The sequence below is a fragment of the Anthonomus grandis genome, chromosome 1 (assembly GCF_022605725.1).
Source record: "Anthonomus grandis grandis chromosome 1, icAntGran1.3, whole genome shotgun sequence".
Lineage (NCBI taxonomy): Eukaryota > Metazoa > Arthropoda > Insecta > Coleoptera > Curculionidae > Anthonomus > Anthonomus grandis.
The window spans coordinates 41,311,215-41,327,565 of NC_065546.1; the positions used below are offsets into that span (position 1 = coordinate 41,311,215).

The 16,351-nt window shown below is 35.3% G+C and overlaps 1 protein-coding gene across 2 annotated transcripts in view; it reads right to left on the bottom strand.

The window, feature by feature from the left end:
* Positions 1 to 16,351, bottom strand: part of LOC126733996 (protein mini spindles) — a 65,142-nt gene that overhangs the window by 15,176 nt on the left and 33,615 nt on the right. For both annotated transcript variants that reach the window (XM_050437506.1, XM_050437513.1), the window contains exons 12-20: positions 11,167 to 11,387; positions 10,951 to 11,114; positions 10,671 to 10,890; positions 6,473 to 6,652; positions 6,288 to 6,419; positions 5,690 to 5,886; positions 5,371 to 5,621; positions 853 to 1,090; positions 472 to 801 (exon numbers count right to left, since the gene is read on the bottom strand). In XM_050437506.1, the coding sequence (XP_050293463.1) occupies positions 472 to 801; positions 853 to 1,090; positions 5,371 to 5,621; positions 5,690 to 5,886; positions 6,288 to 6,419; positions 6,473 to 6,652; positions 10,671 to 10,890; positions 10,951 to 11,114; positions 11,167 to 11,387 (1,933 nt within the window). The remainder of the gene's footprint in view (positions 1 to 471; positions 802 to 852; positions 1,091 to 5,370; positions 5,622 to 5,689; positions 5,887 to 6,287; positions 6,420 to 6,472; positions 6,653 to 10,670; positions 10,891 to 10,950; positions 11,115 to 11,166; positions 11,388 to 16,351) is intronic.

A 16,351-nucleotide genomic window follows, 5' to 3' on the forward strand; every position in this document is an offset into this window, starting at 1 on the left:
GATACTAAAAGATATATAACAGGAAAGTTCAATGTTGCTATCTTTTTGCACAATACTGTATATAGACACAATATTCGCAAATTTCAAACTTCATTTTTTTAAAAAATCATTTATATTTTCTTCAATTACGCTCCTTAATACGATTCTGTTGTATAATGTTTTGTATGATTATTATTATTTTTAAGCTAATATACATATAATCTTTTTAAAATTATGCTGTTACCATATTTATTACCCTTTTATTAATATTAATTCGAACTATTTATATATTATTGAATTTTGAACTATATTCAAACCAATAAATGAATTATTAACGAATAAGATTTAAGATAATTCATTATTTGGTTAAGTAAATGTTTAACTTGTGTTAAGTAAAATATAATAAGTTTTTAATTTGTATTTAAGTTCATAAAGTTCACGTATATTGATTCTGTATAAATTAAAAAAAACTTTTTGGAAAATTATACTTACATTTCCTACCATCTTATACAATTTCTCGCCAAGAATATTAAAAGCTTGTACCATGCAATTTAGAGCGGCATTCCGAACCGAATTATCACGATCGGAAATCTGTTTTGCGATTTCCTTTAAACAGGCGGCCGGTGTGGGCTGGCATACGGTTATACTGTAGTCCTCAATCATTGAACCCATAACTTCCAGGCACTCTGCTCTTTGTCGGGCATTTTTCGACTTGACTCCCTCCATTACGTAAACGGATAATCGACTAACCGAAAAAACGCCGATAATTTGTTTCAGGAGAGATCTTACGCCATTTCTTACTGAATCTTTCGGATCGCCAATCTAAAAATTTAGTTTAGTTTATCTGTTAAGGTGAGTGGGTCGAGAGCTTACCTTTAAAACTAAATACGGAATAAAGCATGAGCCCTCATTTTCCAGCATACGATACTGTCTTTCTATTAGCATATTGTAAACTAAGTTTAGATATTCAAGGCCTTTTAGTAATACTGAGGGGTTGGTGTCGAAAAATCTAAGGGTCAACCATTTAAGGATCAGATCTAAATTTGAAATAAGTGCCTCGCTATGGTCTGGTAGGTCGTCCATTAATGATTCTATTGCCTTAATGTGATACCTAGAAACACACAACATTAAAATTCATAGACTAGCTTTTTATTTTCTTAGCTTAAGCATTTGTGGTGTTTTTTTAAATTGTTTTAATTTTATTTAAATTTTAAATTGTTTTAATGTGGTACTCAACAGCTAAATTTAAATTTATGTTATATGTAAATTTGTTTTTATATTACTGTTTGTGCAGCCATATAGGTGCAAATATAAAAAATAACCCTGTCTATTTGAATCTCAAGTTGTATATTTGTATCCTATCCCCTCTACTTGTCGGAGATACAGCTTAGGTTAAATTAGCAAAAAATTAAATTCTTTAATACATACTTCCATATTAAAAAATAAAAAAAAAATTACAGCCTGCTGAGATATTTTGAAAAACCGAAAATTTGAGTATATAAATTTTATTTTTTTCTGACTTTATTTTAAGATACATTAAATGATTAATAACACTTTTTCATTTGCACTTTTAAAGTACTACATGATGGTATATTTTAGATTTCATGTTTCATTCTCAAAAAACCATTATCAAGTTAATTTTTTTTTTCGTCTCGAAGTAAAAATGCACTCAGGATCTAATTCAACTTTTTATTACGAATTTAAGGAGGCATCACATTTTTTTAAACTTATTAAAATGAAAAATATGCTTTTGCCGTTTGATAGATATCTTAGCACTTTTATCTAAATGCCTGTCACTGATCTTATCGCATCCCACAGTTTGTTCTTAATATGATTCAATCGAGTTTTTGTTTTTATTGTTCAACAGTTAAAAGTACGATGGTTGAATATGTTCGATGGCTATTATAGCCATGAAGAATGGCTATAATTTTGATATGGTTATACAAGCTACATTGTATACCACAAAAATACTTAAACATCCTAAATTTTCAGAAAGAAAGCAACCATGTTAGAGAATTTTCTTAAGAGTTGACTAAAAATTTAAAGGAATGTGATTCATTTTAAAAGCCTATTCTGCCTCTAAACAAGGAATATTGGGCTAAAATCCAAAATAACGTTTTATAAGCAGCTGAATATCATTATGTATCAACTAGGCCAATCGAAAGGAATGTATAAGTAACTACATATATAGATCAATTTATTTTGCATAAAGAAAAATATAATTCTCTATAAATTTAGGATTTGCCAAATAGACAAACCATCGAATTTGGAACAGCGCCGGTATTTGTGTAAATTGTATACATGGGTTTGTTAAAATTTTAATTTCCCTTGAAAAGAAGGGCGAAAATATGGTCACTAATAATGGTGAGTTTAATCTCCACAATATTCATTACTGGTCTCAAGAAAAACCGTGAGTTAAAAGATATCCAGACATGAAGTGCTTTTGCATATAATTGTAGACCAGGTCAAGACTAACTTTTGCATCGATTTCCTAAAAACTGAATTTGAACCTCCAGTGAAGCCTCTTGGCCAGCGCGATCACCGGATATAACTCCTATTTCCTAGTTCCGCCTTCAATCCGCAGCATAATAGGGTCCATTGATGGTTTTAACTTTTTGAAGGTAATCGATCATAATTACCTACACCACGGCTGTCCCAAAAAACTGTCGCCGTCACTTTTCTGGCAGAAAGAATGACCTTTGCCGTCTTCGGTGCTGGTTCCTCCACCCCAATCCACTGCATTGACTGTTGTTTAGTCTCTGGTGTATAGTGATAGATCCATGTTTCGTCGACAGTAATTAACCGACAGTTGTAAATAAGGTGAAGATTCACTATACAGGGAATCTAACTCTTCTTTCTCTTCCCCATTTTTTTTTCTTTTCAAATAGAGGAACTTAATTCAACAGGATTTAATTCGCAATGACATGGCGGTAAGCGCAGCACATTAATGTTATATTTTTTCGCAATATCTTCCTGGTATGGCGAGTAAGTAACTCTTTTTTTATCATGTTAGGTTCAAACTCAATATACTTGTCAGTTAGCCAATCCATTATTTCTTGTTTTCTCCAGGTCGCCTTTTCTATGAGCTTTTGAGAAATTCCATCATTTCTCCAAAATAACCCTCAAAAACATCTGCATTCATAGCCTCGTGAAAATCTCCCGTCCGGCACGACTGAAAACTTTTTTACGATAACCGCTTTCACTTACAATACTGTAATTATCGTCTGATACACAGTAAAGTAGAGAGACAGTAAGAGTCTTTTTTTCCGATGGTATTTTAATGCCCGTTGAAACCAAATTTTAATAAATTTTATTTTGCTTCCGGCTGTATTGCTTGATGGTTCTTGGCAATTTTTTTCTCCAGAAAACAATTTCATCGCTTTCTAGCAAAACTGATTTGCGGGTATACTTTTCCCATGCAACATCCATATTTTTTTTAAAATGAAAAAGCTTGTTATTCATTAAAGCATCACTAAAGCCTAACGTCTCGGCCAAGCATCAGTAAAATTTGGTCCAAAATTCGTATTTTTTCTTTGCTGCACGTTTAATGTCATCATCAGTACTCTGGCTGGTCTATAAATGGTACATTTTCCTATTCTAGTCATACAGAATAATAACAGACAATTACAACTTCATCTGCAAAAAAACGATGATGGTCGTGTAATTTTAATATATATGTGTTTGTCTTTTAAAACCAAACTCTTTTAATCTATATTTATTTGTGTGTCAATAGATTCTATATACAATAAATAACTTTATATATTTAATAAACTGTATATAGCTAAAGCTCTCTAATAATTGGTCCAGAAGATATACAAAAAAGTTTAACGAGTAAGTGAGAAAATAACGTTTGGATGAAAAGTGTGTAAGAGGTATTACTGGTGGCATGAGGGTGCTGAATTTAATAGTGGTCAATATGAGGGAAATGGTTGATCTTTACAAAGTTTAAGTTTGTACAGATGTGTTTTATATTGCGCACCTTGGGTGTCCGCACGTATAGGTGCTTTACTTGCGCACTTTTGCTGCTCGCACAGTTAAGTGTGAAATTGGAATTCAATTAGGAACGAATGCGCAATTCCTCGAGTGCTGGCTGGTAAGACTGAGAAGCCTTACCTGGGGCTCGATTGACATAAATAAACATGAGGTTATAAAAGAAATATATCCTCTGTCTAATTTGTTGAGATGCTTACTGTTTAGCGATAGTGGAGCGTCTGTGGAAGCCCTTACTGTTTTAGATGTCACTAGCTAGTCGTCAAATAAAGAGATATCCTATTGCCGTATATATTTGAGTGTAACATTGTATTAATTGATGTAAACTGAGATACTGGGTTCTTTATATTAATTGAGTTCATTGTATTAATTGAGATATTGGGTAAACTGAGGTTCCTCGGTGAGTATATTTAAATATTCCGAAAAATGACAGAACAGTTTGTGTAATTTTTTTTTATAATCGAGTTTTAGTCTGACTGTAGGATGAGGACTGTCGAGTGAATTTGCAATTGCAGATACCCATTAGCTTAAATCAACTTTCACAGGTAATAAACTACGTCTTAAATTTAAGATTTTACACTATTGTGTTGTTCCGTCGTTGCATAAATAATAATCCTTAAGCGTACGATCTCCTTTAATGTAAGCGCTTCGCGCGCTCTCTTTACTAATGTAGAACCCCTCTCTTTCACATTCATTCAGTATTAAGATTTCAGCCATCATCAACGGCAAACACATCACTTCCATTTAATAATTCGGCTAGAATTATTTATATTTTAAACATAATTTCATGTAAACCAGTAGTTACACTCTTTAAGTATACCTTAATTGGAAAATAGTGTTTTGTATAAAAACCGAACTAGAATACGTGTGTGAACCCACATACACAACATGTGTTATACCATGTTTAACACTTTTGAAGCAGTATTTATTTAGTGTAATCTGTGTTACATTTAAAAATCACACCTACCTGTACGCTTGTTACAGCGTACGAACCCGACCATCTTTTCTCGCTTTATTCATTAACTAGATACTAAGTTTACGTACGCCCATGGATAACCAGAAAATTCTCCGATATTTAAATTTTATTACTCTCTACCTATTTGAAATTTATTTATTTATTTATAAAACAAAAAAGTTCAACTTCACCATTATTACCTAGGCAGCGTTAAATACAGTATAGTTAGACAGCGAAATTGTTTATCGTGAGGTATCGGTTATTGTACATTGGTAAAACTGGAATTAGATCAAAACATATAAAATAATAGAAGTCCTCACGATAAAAAAATGTGTATGAATATTTTTATTTATTTCGTTTTTTTTATTCCAATGTTTTTATACCACGCACATTCATTTGCCATTGGACAAATAGAAGAAGCGAATATAATAAAACTAAAAATTTACCTGAAGTCAGAATGAAACATGTTCGCCATAAGTGTCTTATTAACGTTAGCGGCGCTCATCTGATCCTTAAGCAAATCAACGAATTCTTCTCTGGGCTGAGTGAAATTCCATTTTAAAACTTTCAATTTGGATTCATCGATAGTCCTTTGATGTTTCAAATTGTTTACCACTAAAAGTGGCGAAGTATCTACGTCCTCGTCTTTCTTTCTTGCACTGGTAGGTGCACCTGCTTTACTAGGGGCACTATTTGGCTGTAATAAGTCCAGCATTTTTTTTTGAGATTAAACTATTATAAGCGCAATAAGATTAGCAAATATACCTTAGGTTTAGCGGTATTCTGTTTACTTGCGGCCGCTTTTCCAGTCCCTTTAGTGGGTTTCTCTTCAATTGCCGCATTGGCTTTCTTTGGTAAAGGTTTTACGGGTAAACTAGGTCTAGCTTTGTCTAATGCCGCCATCACGGTTGTTTTGGAGCCAGGCTTTAATTTTTCTGTCTGTTTAACCATAGATTCGTAACCTGGAAATATATCGTTTGATTTTTTATTCTGTATGTTGACCCTAAATATTTAAAATACTCGTATGTCGATAAATGATTACTATAGTAAATCAACAGCAATTATATATGTCGTTTGTACTTTCAATTTTGTTGATATAGAACCTCAAAAACATTAAATCTTTTAAATCTTTCCCATACATTTATTATATATAGATACTTTCTTAAGCTAGCTGTAAGAATATTAATTATAAATTAATATGACCTTATGACAATGGATATATTATGTACTTTTTATATTACTTATTTATGGTCTAAGCAGTCCCTATGACAATTGTCCTGGACTAAATTTTGCAATTTGTTTTATGAAGAAATATAAACCATTATTTTAAATATGATGCAAGGTCCAGATAATCGATATTTACCCAAATGCATCATTATTCCCAAAACTGCTTCGCCCGCATTTTTCCTTACATCGGCATTTCGATCCTCCAAGTTCGTGTAAAGATGTGGCACGCATGCGACCACTTCTTCTTTTGGAATCGACTTTGGCGGAACTGAAACGATTCAACGTAAATATAATTTAGAGAAAACCACTTTTTCTGCTTACTTTTTGGTAAAACTTCCGCCAACCAATTCCATAGTTCTGCCCTTAATACTGGCGAGCCTGATTTTAAGGCGTCACTTATCATTTCACCGTCGAAGAACTCTTTGTATCCGCATTGTTCGGCGAAAGCGTTAATGGTCTCTATTGCGGTGGTTCTCATCCAAGCTTTGCTATCTCCCAAATCTGAAAAACGTTTCTATATTTGACGCATTATGTTAATTTAAGTAAATTGATAATTTTACGAAATGTTGCCATAGTTTAGCTCGACAAAGTACGTTTTGAGGAACATTTAACGTCAGGAAGGAAAAATCATGCCTCATTATAAATTTAACTTTATGATAAAAATAAGTTCTCTTCTAAGTGATACTCAAATTCAAAGTAAATTTTAAAGGACTTTTTTTTTAATTTAATAAGACGATAGCGGTTTAATAACGTGATTTTGTTTCATTTTTCAGTTCGTTTCAAAAAATCTTTGTATGTAATATGTTTCAGAAAAGCTGCAATGTTGGGGTACACTGTGTTTTTTAACAATTCTGGTATTATACTGATGTAAAAATGTCAGGTTTTTAAGTCTTTATGTAAAACAGTATAAAAATTAAGGTCTATAGGTCATACTAAAGATATTGTTATTATTTAAATGGGAAGTAATGTGTTCTCTAAATGGAATCTGTTATGTATTTTTTGTATTTGGTGTGCTAATTGCGCTGTCCAAGACAAACCACATTACCGTAGTCAAATTGGGATAAATTTAATTAGTAACATAATTAATATCTTATTTTGGAGTTTTTTTTAATATCATATAAGAAATGTTTAATTCATTATGAATGTGTTTGAATTGTTAAAGTTTGAAAGCGAATCATCAAAAAGCAGACCCACATTTTTTAAATCTGAAATTGCGATCAAGGATGTGATGTCTATTAGTGGAACAAATAAGTGTCTAATTCTCTCATTCTGATTGTTGGGGTACAAAAAATGTATACGGAATTTTCAAGGATTTAGGTTTAAATTATGATTACTGGAAAATTGTTAAAGTATGGTAGATTTCCCAATGTTCTGGTTTACAATTATCTAAAGAAAAAGAAGTGTACACTTAAGAAATGTATTATAGTTTATGGTATCGAATGCCCTCCTAAAATCAAGTAGTATCAGACTTAAGTTATCAGCTTTTTTTCAGTGACAAACACCACTGATTAACCAAGCACAGGAAGCGCTGGGCAGGTCGAAATAATGATTGATATGATAAGATAAAATTTGATGAGTTGTGAATCATACAATATTTGCTCATTAATATACAGTATCGGACAAAAATTAAGCGACGCTATAATATTCCTAAAAAACTTTGTGACTGTACCTCGTATAATTAGGAACAATTTTGTAGTATCAGTACATACCTTTGTTAATCGTATTTAAACATTCTTTGCCTCTTGTGATGAATAGCAAGAGATTAGTAAATTGTTGTATGTTTTTATGCATTTTTTCATGGACAAAAATAAAGCGACTTGATCGATATTGTTTATACCATTAGTAGATAAACATCGGTTTTGGTCGGTATCAAATATATATTTTGTTTAAAAATGCCTCGTGGTAAAAGTTTTTCTATTGATCTTAAAGAAAGAATTAACACCACAATACGTAATAAAACAAGAACTAAGGGTTTCAAAATCTATTGTGTCGAGGACCATTCAGAACTATCGAATTAGAGGAAAAGTAGTTAACCGAAAACAGACGGGTAAGACCGAGAAAAACTTCAAAGAAACTGGATAGAAAAATTAAAAGGATCTCCCAGGCAAATCCTTTTCTGTCAGCAAAGCAAATTCTGGCTGAAGCTGGGGGCTCTAATGTTTCCTCTCGAACGATACAGCGCAGACTAGTTGAAGCAGGCTTAAAAGCATGCAAACCTGCCAAAAAACCACTTCTTAGTAAGAAGAATATTAAAGCACGTCTTCTGTTTGCAGAACAACATGCTCACTGGACACCAGAGCAATGAAAAAAGTACTTTTTAGTGATGAGTCAAAGTTTAATTTGTATAAAAGTGATGGTGTTCAATATATTCGTCGTATTGCAGGTAAAAGACTTGACCCAAAGTATGTCCAAGGTACTGTAAAACATGGAGGTGGCAACCTGTTAGTGTGGGGTTGTTTCTCTGGCTATGAAATGGGACCAATTTACGAAATTGAGGGCATTATGGATAGGTTTAAGTATAAATATATCCTTGAAAATGTCATGCTACCTTATGCGGAATGGAATATGCCACTACGTTTTGTTTTCCAACACGACAATGATCCAAAACATACAGCAAAATGTATAAAAGAATGGTTTAATGAAAATAAAATAGCCATTCTTAAATGGCCAGCCCAATCGCCCGATCTTAACCCGATCGAAAACCTATGGGAAATTGTGGATAGGCAACTTAGAAGTAAAACCTATAAAAACAAGGAGTACATTTTTGAAGAAATTAAAAATATATGGAAAAATATTGATCAAGATATAATTGATAATTTTATTTCTTTCATGCCTCAAAAGTGCCGCCAGGTGATCGCAAATATTTTGATATGTTACTAGAACTTAAGTGTTTAAATATCGCGGGCACTTTTTATTGTTTTGGCAAGACTCATAATGTTGGTAATCATTTCAGTTTGCAGTGCTATTCAACAATTTTGTGTGTTTGAACAGGTTTAGCTATTTTCAATTCCAATATCAGGTGAGAAAAACAATTTTAGAATGGGTATAGTACCTGATTTGTCGCCAACAGTTGCTTGAATTTCTGACTTGCTGGAATACACAAGATGTCACAATACCGAATAGCACAAATTTGTTCGTTCGTAATTCGTTTTCCTCACAAGATTTGAGAGGAAAACGCAAAGGTGCGTGCCGTCGTCAGAGTATCATGACAGAGAAAACTGACCGCGAAGTGAACGAGAAAAAAATCCGCAATATTTGCCTTAAGAATCGAAAAAAGCCAATAAAATTTTTCGTACAAAAAGTTTTTGAAGCCAGCAATTTCGCAGAGATTAGCAGAAAATGGTCTTTCTGGAGGAAGACCAGCACTAGTGTTGGGACAATATATCGATAACCGCGATATTTCACCGGTAACGGAAAACCACTGTCGCTACTTCTGATTTATTTCTTTCAAAGACGGTGATCGGTGATCGAAGCCAATATTGCAATCGACGAATTAGCGTCGACAACAGCATTGGATGAACGATGAAAATATGATATGATATTATTATTTTTATCAGATTTTCAGAATTTTAGAGGATACGAGATTTAGAGAATTTATTCACGCACTAAATCTTTCATATGAATTTCCCAACAGAAGCACTAATACCTGCACGATATGAGGAGTGCCTTAATAATTGCCAAATTTAAATTTGATAGTTCAAGACTCTTGATCTGAGCATGATATTATTAATTTTCTTACTAAAGTTATTTGTCTTCGTGGCCAGTAACCTTATATTTTGATTTTGTGTTTTCTATTGATACTTGGTCATTGCGGTGATTCAAGTCACTATTTAAAATCACTGTCATTTAGAAATCTTTCTCGATGTTTCACCGATTACCGAAAAATCACTGTATTTCCCAACACTGACCAGCAGAGTTGCTATAATATCAAAACGATACCAATGGGCACAAAAATGCAAGAATTTCACGACTGATTTTGTCCTTGTACTGTAAATATTGCTCAGTCTAAATTCTGACATTTCACAGATGAATCCATCTTCCAAGCATTAGTCGATAAATCGCAGTTCATACGATAAACGTCAAAATCAAAATATAAGACAGACTACATTGTGCCCATAATTAAACATCCTCCTTCAGTTATGGAATGATCAGTAATCAGTTTTAAAAAACCAGGTGTCCTTAAGTTCTCAAGTGGAAAAACGGTTTAAAAAACGAGAAGAATCAATTTTTATGCAAGATGGCGCTCCATGCCCTCGTGCACAAAGAATTAAAATTTTATCTAAAAAAAAGTAGAAAATCTCGACTGGCCAGAAAATTCGCCCGATATAAACCCTGTGGAGAATGTCTGGGAGTTTTTGATATATATGCAATATGCCTTATCGCGTTAAAGCTGTCATTAGTCAGGAAAACTTCATTTTTGAGCATGGATTAAATAATATGGCAACGTAAGGTATAACTCTAATAAGTAATTCATTTGTTAAACTTGAGAAAATACTCAAATAATATAAGGTTGACTTACTTTGAACAAAACCGGGAAACCAAGTCCTAATATACTGCTTAGAAGAAGGTCCCATTGCTTTAGTAATGCATTTACAAATATTCAAAGCCGTTTGAGCGATTTTCACATTACTATCGGTAAGGCGTACGGCTAAAGGCTGTGGTAAGTCACCTATATTAGACTTAATAAACTTGGCCTCCTGTAATATTGTGCTAATTTTGTTTAAAGCTTCTATTCTTTCCTAAAAACAAAAAAAAAAACTATTCATACTTTAACAAAAAAAAAAAAATAAAACAAATACCTTCCAATTTTTGTCTCCTAGTTCGTTAAGCAGAGACTCGGTTATTTGACTGCTGACATCGACCCTTGGCAACAAATCCTGCACGTTAACAGTTTCTGGTTGTTCCTGAAAATCATCTTCAACTGCGTCCAAACTGTTTGAGCTTGCCGATTTGGTCACAACACCTAAAAACATTATTTTAAATAAAAAAGTACCCGTAAAGTTACAGGACGTTACCTCTTGTAGGAGCTGGAGCCACTTCTCCTTCATATTTGTCAAATTCCGCGCTAATCTGATCCCTCAAAGCGGCTTTTTCGTTTTCGAAAAAGACGTGAAGCGATGCGCCTACATATAGATATAAAGTGCCGAGCATGGAAATGGTGGCTTGTCTAACACCGGGATTGGTTGACGACAAACCGTTTTTGCACGATTCAATTAAGCCCTTTACGTTTAGACCTCTACAACAAGGAATATTAACGTTATTTTTTTTATCAGAATGGAAAATTTTAGAAAAAGTTATTTTAATCTAAACGATATATACACGTTTGGCGAGTTGAATCTTACGGATTGAGTTTTAATGTATTAGACCTAATAGATAGAGAGTAGACAGAGAACGACTGCATCGGTAACCTCCCACCGATAGCGACGCCGATTCTCCGTACCGCTCGCAATGTGAATTTAATTTCGGCTTGCTCGCAGTAATGTTTAGCAAGCGCTTGGAGATGGGTACGTTAGCCTCGAATAAAGTATTGGAATTTTACGCGCACACGAAAGATAAAAATGTATGTTGTTTTTTAACGTGCTCATAATCGCAAGTCAAAAAAACAACCTTAATATGCTCAAATCTTAAAAACCTTTGGTGAAAACTAAATACAATATTCTAAAATAAAATGAAAAATAACTCTTAAACAAAATAATAATTCTAATTAAATGGATTATTTAAGAAGGTGTTCAAATACACCTCCTTGTTGGGCTTCACAGTAACCCAACCTGTCGTAAAATTCTCTACGTACATTGGCTAACATGTCAGGTGTAATCGACCTAGAAATATTAATAATTCTAAGTCGCAATTCGTCCAAATTAACGGCTCTTTCATATCGGTGTTAGTAAAGAATTTCCGTCAAATAGCCCCATAAGAAGTAGTCGCCAGGCGTCAGATCTGGAGATCGCGGAGGCCATGGTATGGTACCTCTTGTGGAAATAAGCCATTCGGGAAAAGTGTTTTTGTTAAATAGTCCTGCACTTGTCTAGCGTTGTGAGCGGGACATCCGTCTTGTTGAAACCAAATTTCCTCAAAATTAACATCCAAGTTTCGTACAGCGAGTATAATATTTTGTTGCAATAAAAGTAAATATCTCTCAGAGTTTAAGGTACCATCAATAAAAAAAGGCCCTACAATGTGCTAAAATACCAGCCCAAACATTTACCTTTTGCGGATATTGAGTTCGTAATGGTACACTCAAATGTAGATTTTCCCGAGACCAATCGCGACTGAAGAATTATATCGACCTAGAAGAGAAAAAGATGACTCGTCTGTAAATAAAATATTACTCGTGAAGTCGTCATTTTGATCAATTTTTTCTCTTAAGGTTTCACAAAACTCCAAGCGTTTTATTTGATCTTCTGGAAAAATTTCTTGAGTGTTTTTAATTTTATAGGCTTTGTACTTATTTCTTTTCTAAATATCACGCACTGTACGACTTGGATTATCAAGTTCTTCAGAAATTTGGGAGCTAGAACAAGGTTCACTTACTTCCACAAAAGCACACACCTTGACCTCCTTTTCAATCCTAGCGTCAGGTGTTCGGCGAGGTTCCTCCTGATCGCCACTAGAACATTTTGCACACCGATTTACACATCCCGACTGCTCAAACTTATGCCAGATATTATAAATTGTTTTAGCAGTAGGGACTTGCTGATCAGGATATGCAAATATAAAACGGCGGACAACTTCTTCTGCATTATCCGCATGACAATACCATTTAATGATGTTAATCTTTTGATCAACAGTGAAAACCATTTTTATTTTATTACTGTATTCGTCTTTGTATCAAAGGTTGAAATAAATTGTAAACATGATCGGCTAACACCTACATAGGTATGCGAGGAATTGCAACCGAACTTTAACCCGACTGATAAGCGCAACGACGACGCGATAGCCGCCCAGGGTAGAGCCAAGTTTGTTCTCGCTCTACTCACAAAATGCAATTCTTCTTTGAAAGGCGCCATCCTGAAGGTGATGAACTTTTCTAACCCTGTAGGGTTTAAATTTGTGCTTTTTAAGCGTTTTTAAAACTCTGGTTTTCTCAACACCTATTTCCTCTGCTACTGCTCGATGAGACTAGTTAGGATGATCTAAAACCTCACCTATTATATTAAGTTCCTGAATTTCAGCTTCAACATCAACAGCATAAGTTTTGGGCCTTGGCTTTTTAAAGCTTCCGTGCTTCACAAGATTTAATTTTAACACTGGAAATATTCTTTGATCTGATTGACGACGTTCAGGAAAGGTATTTAAATATAGTCAAATAAAACAGTTGAAATCGCACCACCCTGTACATTTGAAGTGCATCATTTGCATTGCAAAATGCTCTTGCATAACAAAGCAATAAATCTAGCCGTTCTTCATTTGAAAACTTCATTTTGACACTGGTAATATAATTTGGTCAATTACCTACAAATACCTATGTCCCAAGACTTAGCATTCCAAATAAAAGTCAATGTACGAGGGGCAAGTAAAAAGTAAGGTTCCCAACGCTGTAGCTCCGCCGCGCGTGTTGCTAGGCGAAATCCGGCAACACCGCCGTGTGCGTCTGTTCCCCCTGTTCATTCCTAGCGGCCGGGGAAGTCGCTACGACGCTCAGTGCCGGCCTGACAGCCGTTCGAGATGGAGCCCGCAATCGCCGTCACCGCCAGGTGCGAGATCCGAGCAGTGATCCGTTTTCTCAACGCCAAGAAGTTACCGCCTGTTGAAATTCATCGGCAGTTAACAGAAATTTATGGGGAGGCTTGCATCAGTGTGCAACACGTCCGTAAATGGTGCAGGGAGTTTTCCGGAGGACGAACAGACATTCACGACGAGCCAAGAAGTGGAAGGCCATCGGTGTCCGACGAGGTCGTGGCAAAAATCGAGCGTCTTCTCCAGGAGGATCGGCGAGCAACGCTTCGGGAACTGGCTGAAAAAGTGCCTGAGGTTTCAGAGAAAACAATCGACAACATTTTGACTGAAAAACTCGGTTATCGCAAGGTGTGTGCGCGGTGGGTACCGCATATGCTCTCAGAAACCCACAAAGAGAACCGCGTCAAGTGTGCTCGGGAGTTTCTTCAGCAATGTGCCGAGAATACCGAAGAATTTTTGGACTCTATTGTAACGGGAGATGAAACGTGGTGCCATTACGTCACGCCGGAAACCAAACAACAGTCCAAACAATGGCGCCATTCCGATTCGCCAGACCGAAGAAATTCAAGCAGACGCTCTCCGCAGGAAAAGTGATGGCTACGGTTTTTTGGGACCGTAAAGGCGTCCTTCTCGTGGATTTCATGCCTACTGGGACCACCATAAATTCGGCAAAATACTACAAGACACTAAAGAAACTCAGAAGAGCCATCCAAAATCGCCGGAGAGGAAGACTCACGAAGGGCGTTAGGCTCCATCACGACAATGCGCGCCCACACGTCTCTCGCAACACCAAAGCCTTAATCGAACAATTTGGCTGGGAAATCGTGGAGCAAGCTGCCTATAGCCCTGATCTTGCACCGAGCGATTTCCACTTGTTCCCGAAATTGAAGCAACACCTGGGTGGACAACGCTTCGCTACGGACGAAGAGGTCCAGAATGCAGTCACCACGTACCTCAACGGGTTGGCGGCGGAGGTTTTAGAGGCAGGTTTTCAAAAGTGGATTTCTCGACAGCAAAAATGTGTAGAAAAATTTGGCGACTATGTAGAAAAGTAGCTAAGAGACCAAGCTTTCAGATAGTGTAATTCGCAATTTCAATAAAAAATGTCTTACACCTGAAAAAAATGTGGGAACCTTACTTTTTACTTGACCCTCGTATCATACATCCTTCAATTGCCGCAAATGCCTCCCCGCTGGACATATTCACTAAAATTTGTCCTCGAAGTTTATTTACTTTTATTGCTGAGTCTACAAACCAGCGAATCAAAATTTACAAATAAAATAAAAAAAAGCAGGCGACTTTCACTGATGCAGGGGACATTATGATTACTATTGGCTGCACATTCGTTATGTATTTCAATAAGGTGCCAAAACTTCGCCATTACTGGTCATCGCATCCATCTTTGGGAAACAAGCCAGAAGGGGCCAGTAAGATTTACTATGTACAAGAGCTTCTATCTTGCTTCAAATATACATTTCAGAAATATCGATCCGACAGTACAAGTCAAAGTATTGACGAGAGCATGGTGGGCTTCAAAGGAAGATCTTCACTGAAACAATATATGCCACAAAAACCTGTGAAAAGGGGCATAAAATTATGGTCTAGATGTGATGCCAAAACAGGATATACATACGATGCAAATGTATATTGCGGCAAGGACGACGTTGAAAAGAGCGGAACTTTGGGCGAAACTGTTGTAAAAAAATTATGTGAAAGTATACAAAATCTAAACGTAGTTCTGGCCTTTGATCGATTTTTTACTAGTCCGTTTGATGGATTCCCTCCAATACCAAGCTGTGGGAACAGCCATTATTACAAGAAAAGACATGCCAAAAAAATTCTTCGAAAAACGAAAAATGTCTAGGGGTGAATGCGAGTTTTTATCAAATCAAACAAACTCTATTGCGATCAAATGACAAGATACAAAGCAGGTTATTCTTTTGAGTAACTGCCATACCTCTGATATGACCTGTGTGAAGAGAAAAGACAAGACTGGGCAGAGAGTTGACGTACCATGTCCCACTGCTACTGCATACTACAATGAAATCACGGGTGGTGTGGATCTGGCTGATCAGATGAGTGATGTGTATGACTTTGGCAGAAAATCATGGAAATGGTGGAAAAAAGTATTTTATCGACTTTTGATGATTGCTGTTATTAACAGCTGGGTAATATACAGGGTTACTGGTAATTCGATACATTCCTTTGGAGATGTGATAGGGGAGGGGGTAAGAAGTAAATTGAACCCTAATATGTATTATGCAAAAGTTGATAGTTTTCGACATATTTAATTTTTTCTGTTTTTCTTCAAAATGTAGACCTTAGTGGTTTAAAAGGCAGTTTCCAGAAAATCCGCTGTATATTTTTTTAACTTTTTAGGCAAAATACATGCTCAACACAATAGTGTTACGTTTGTAATGGCAAAAGTCCCGCAAACAGTTGTAACCACAGGTAAATTCTCGATGAAAAATTTTTTTTTTCTTAAATAAAATACTACACTTTCTAGTGGATATTTTTTGAAAA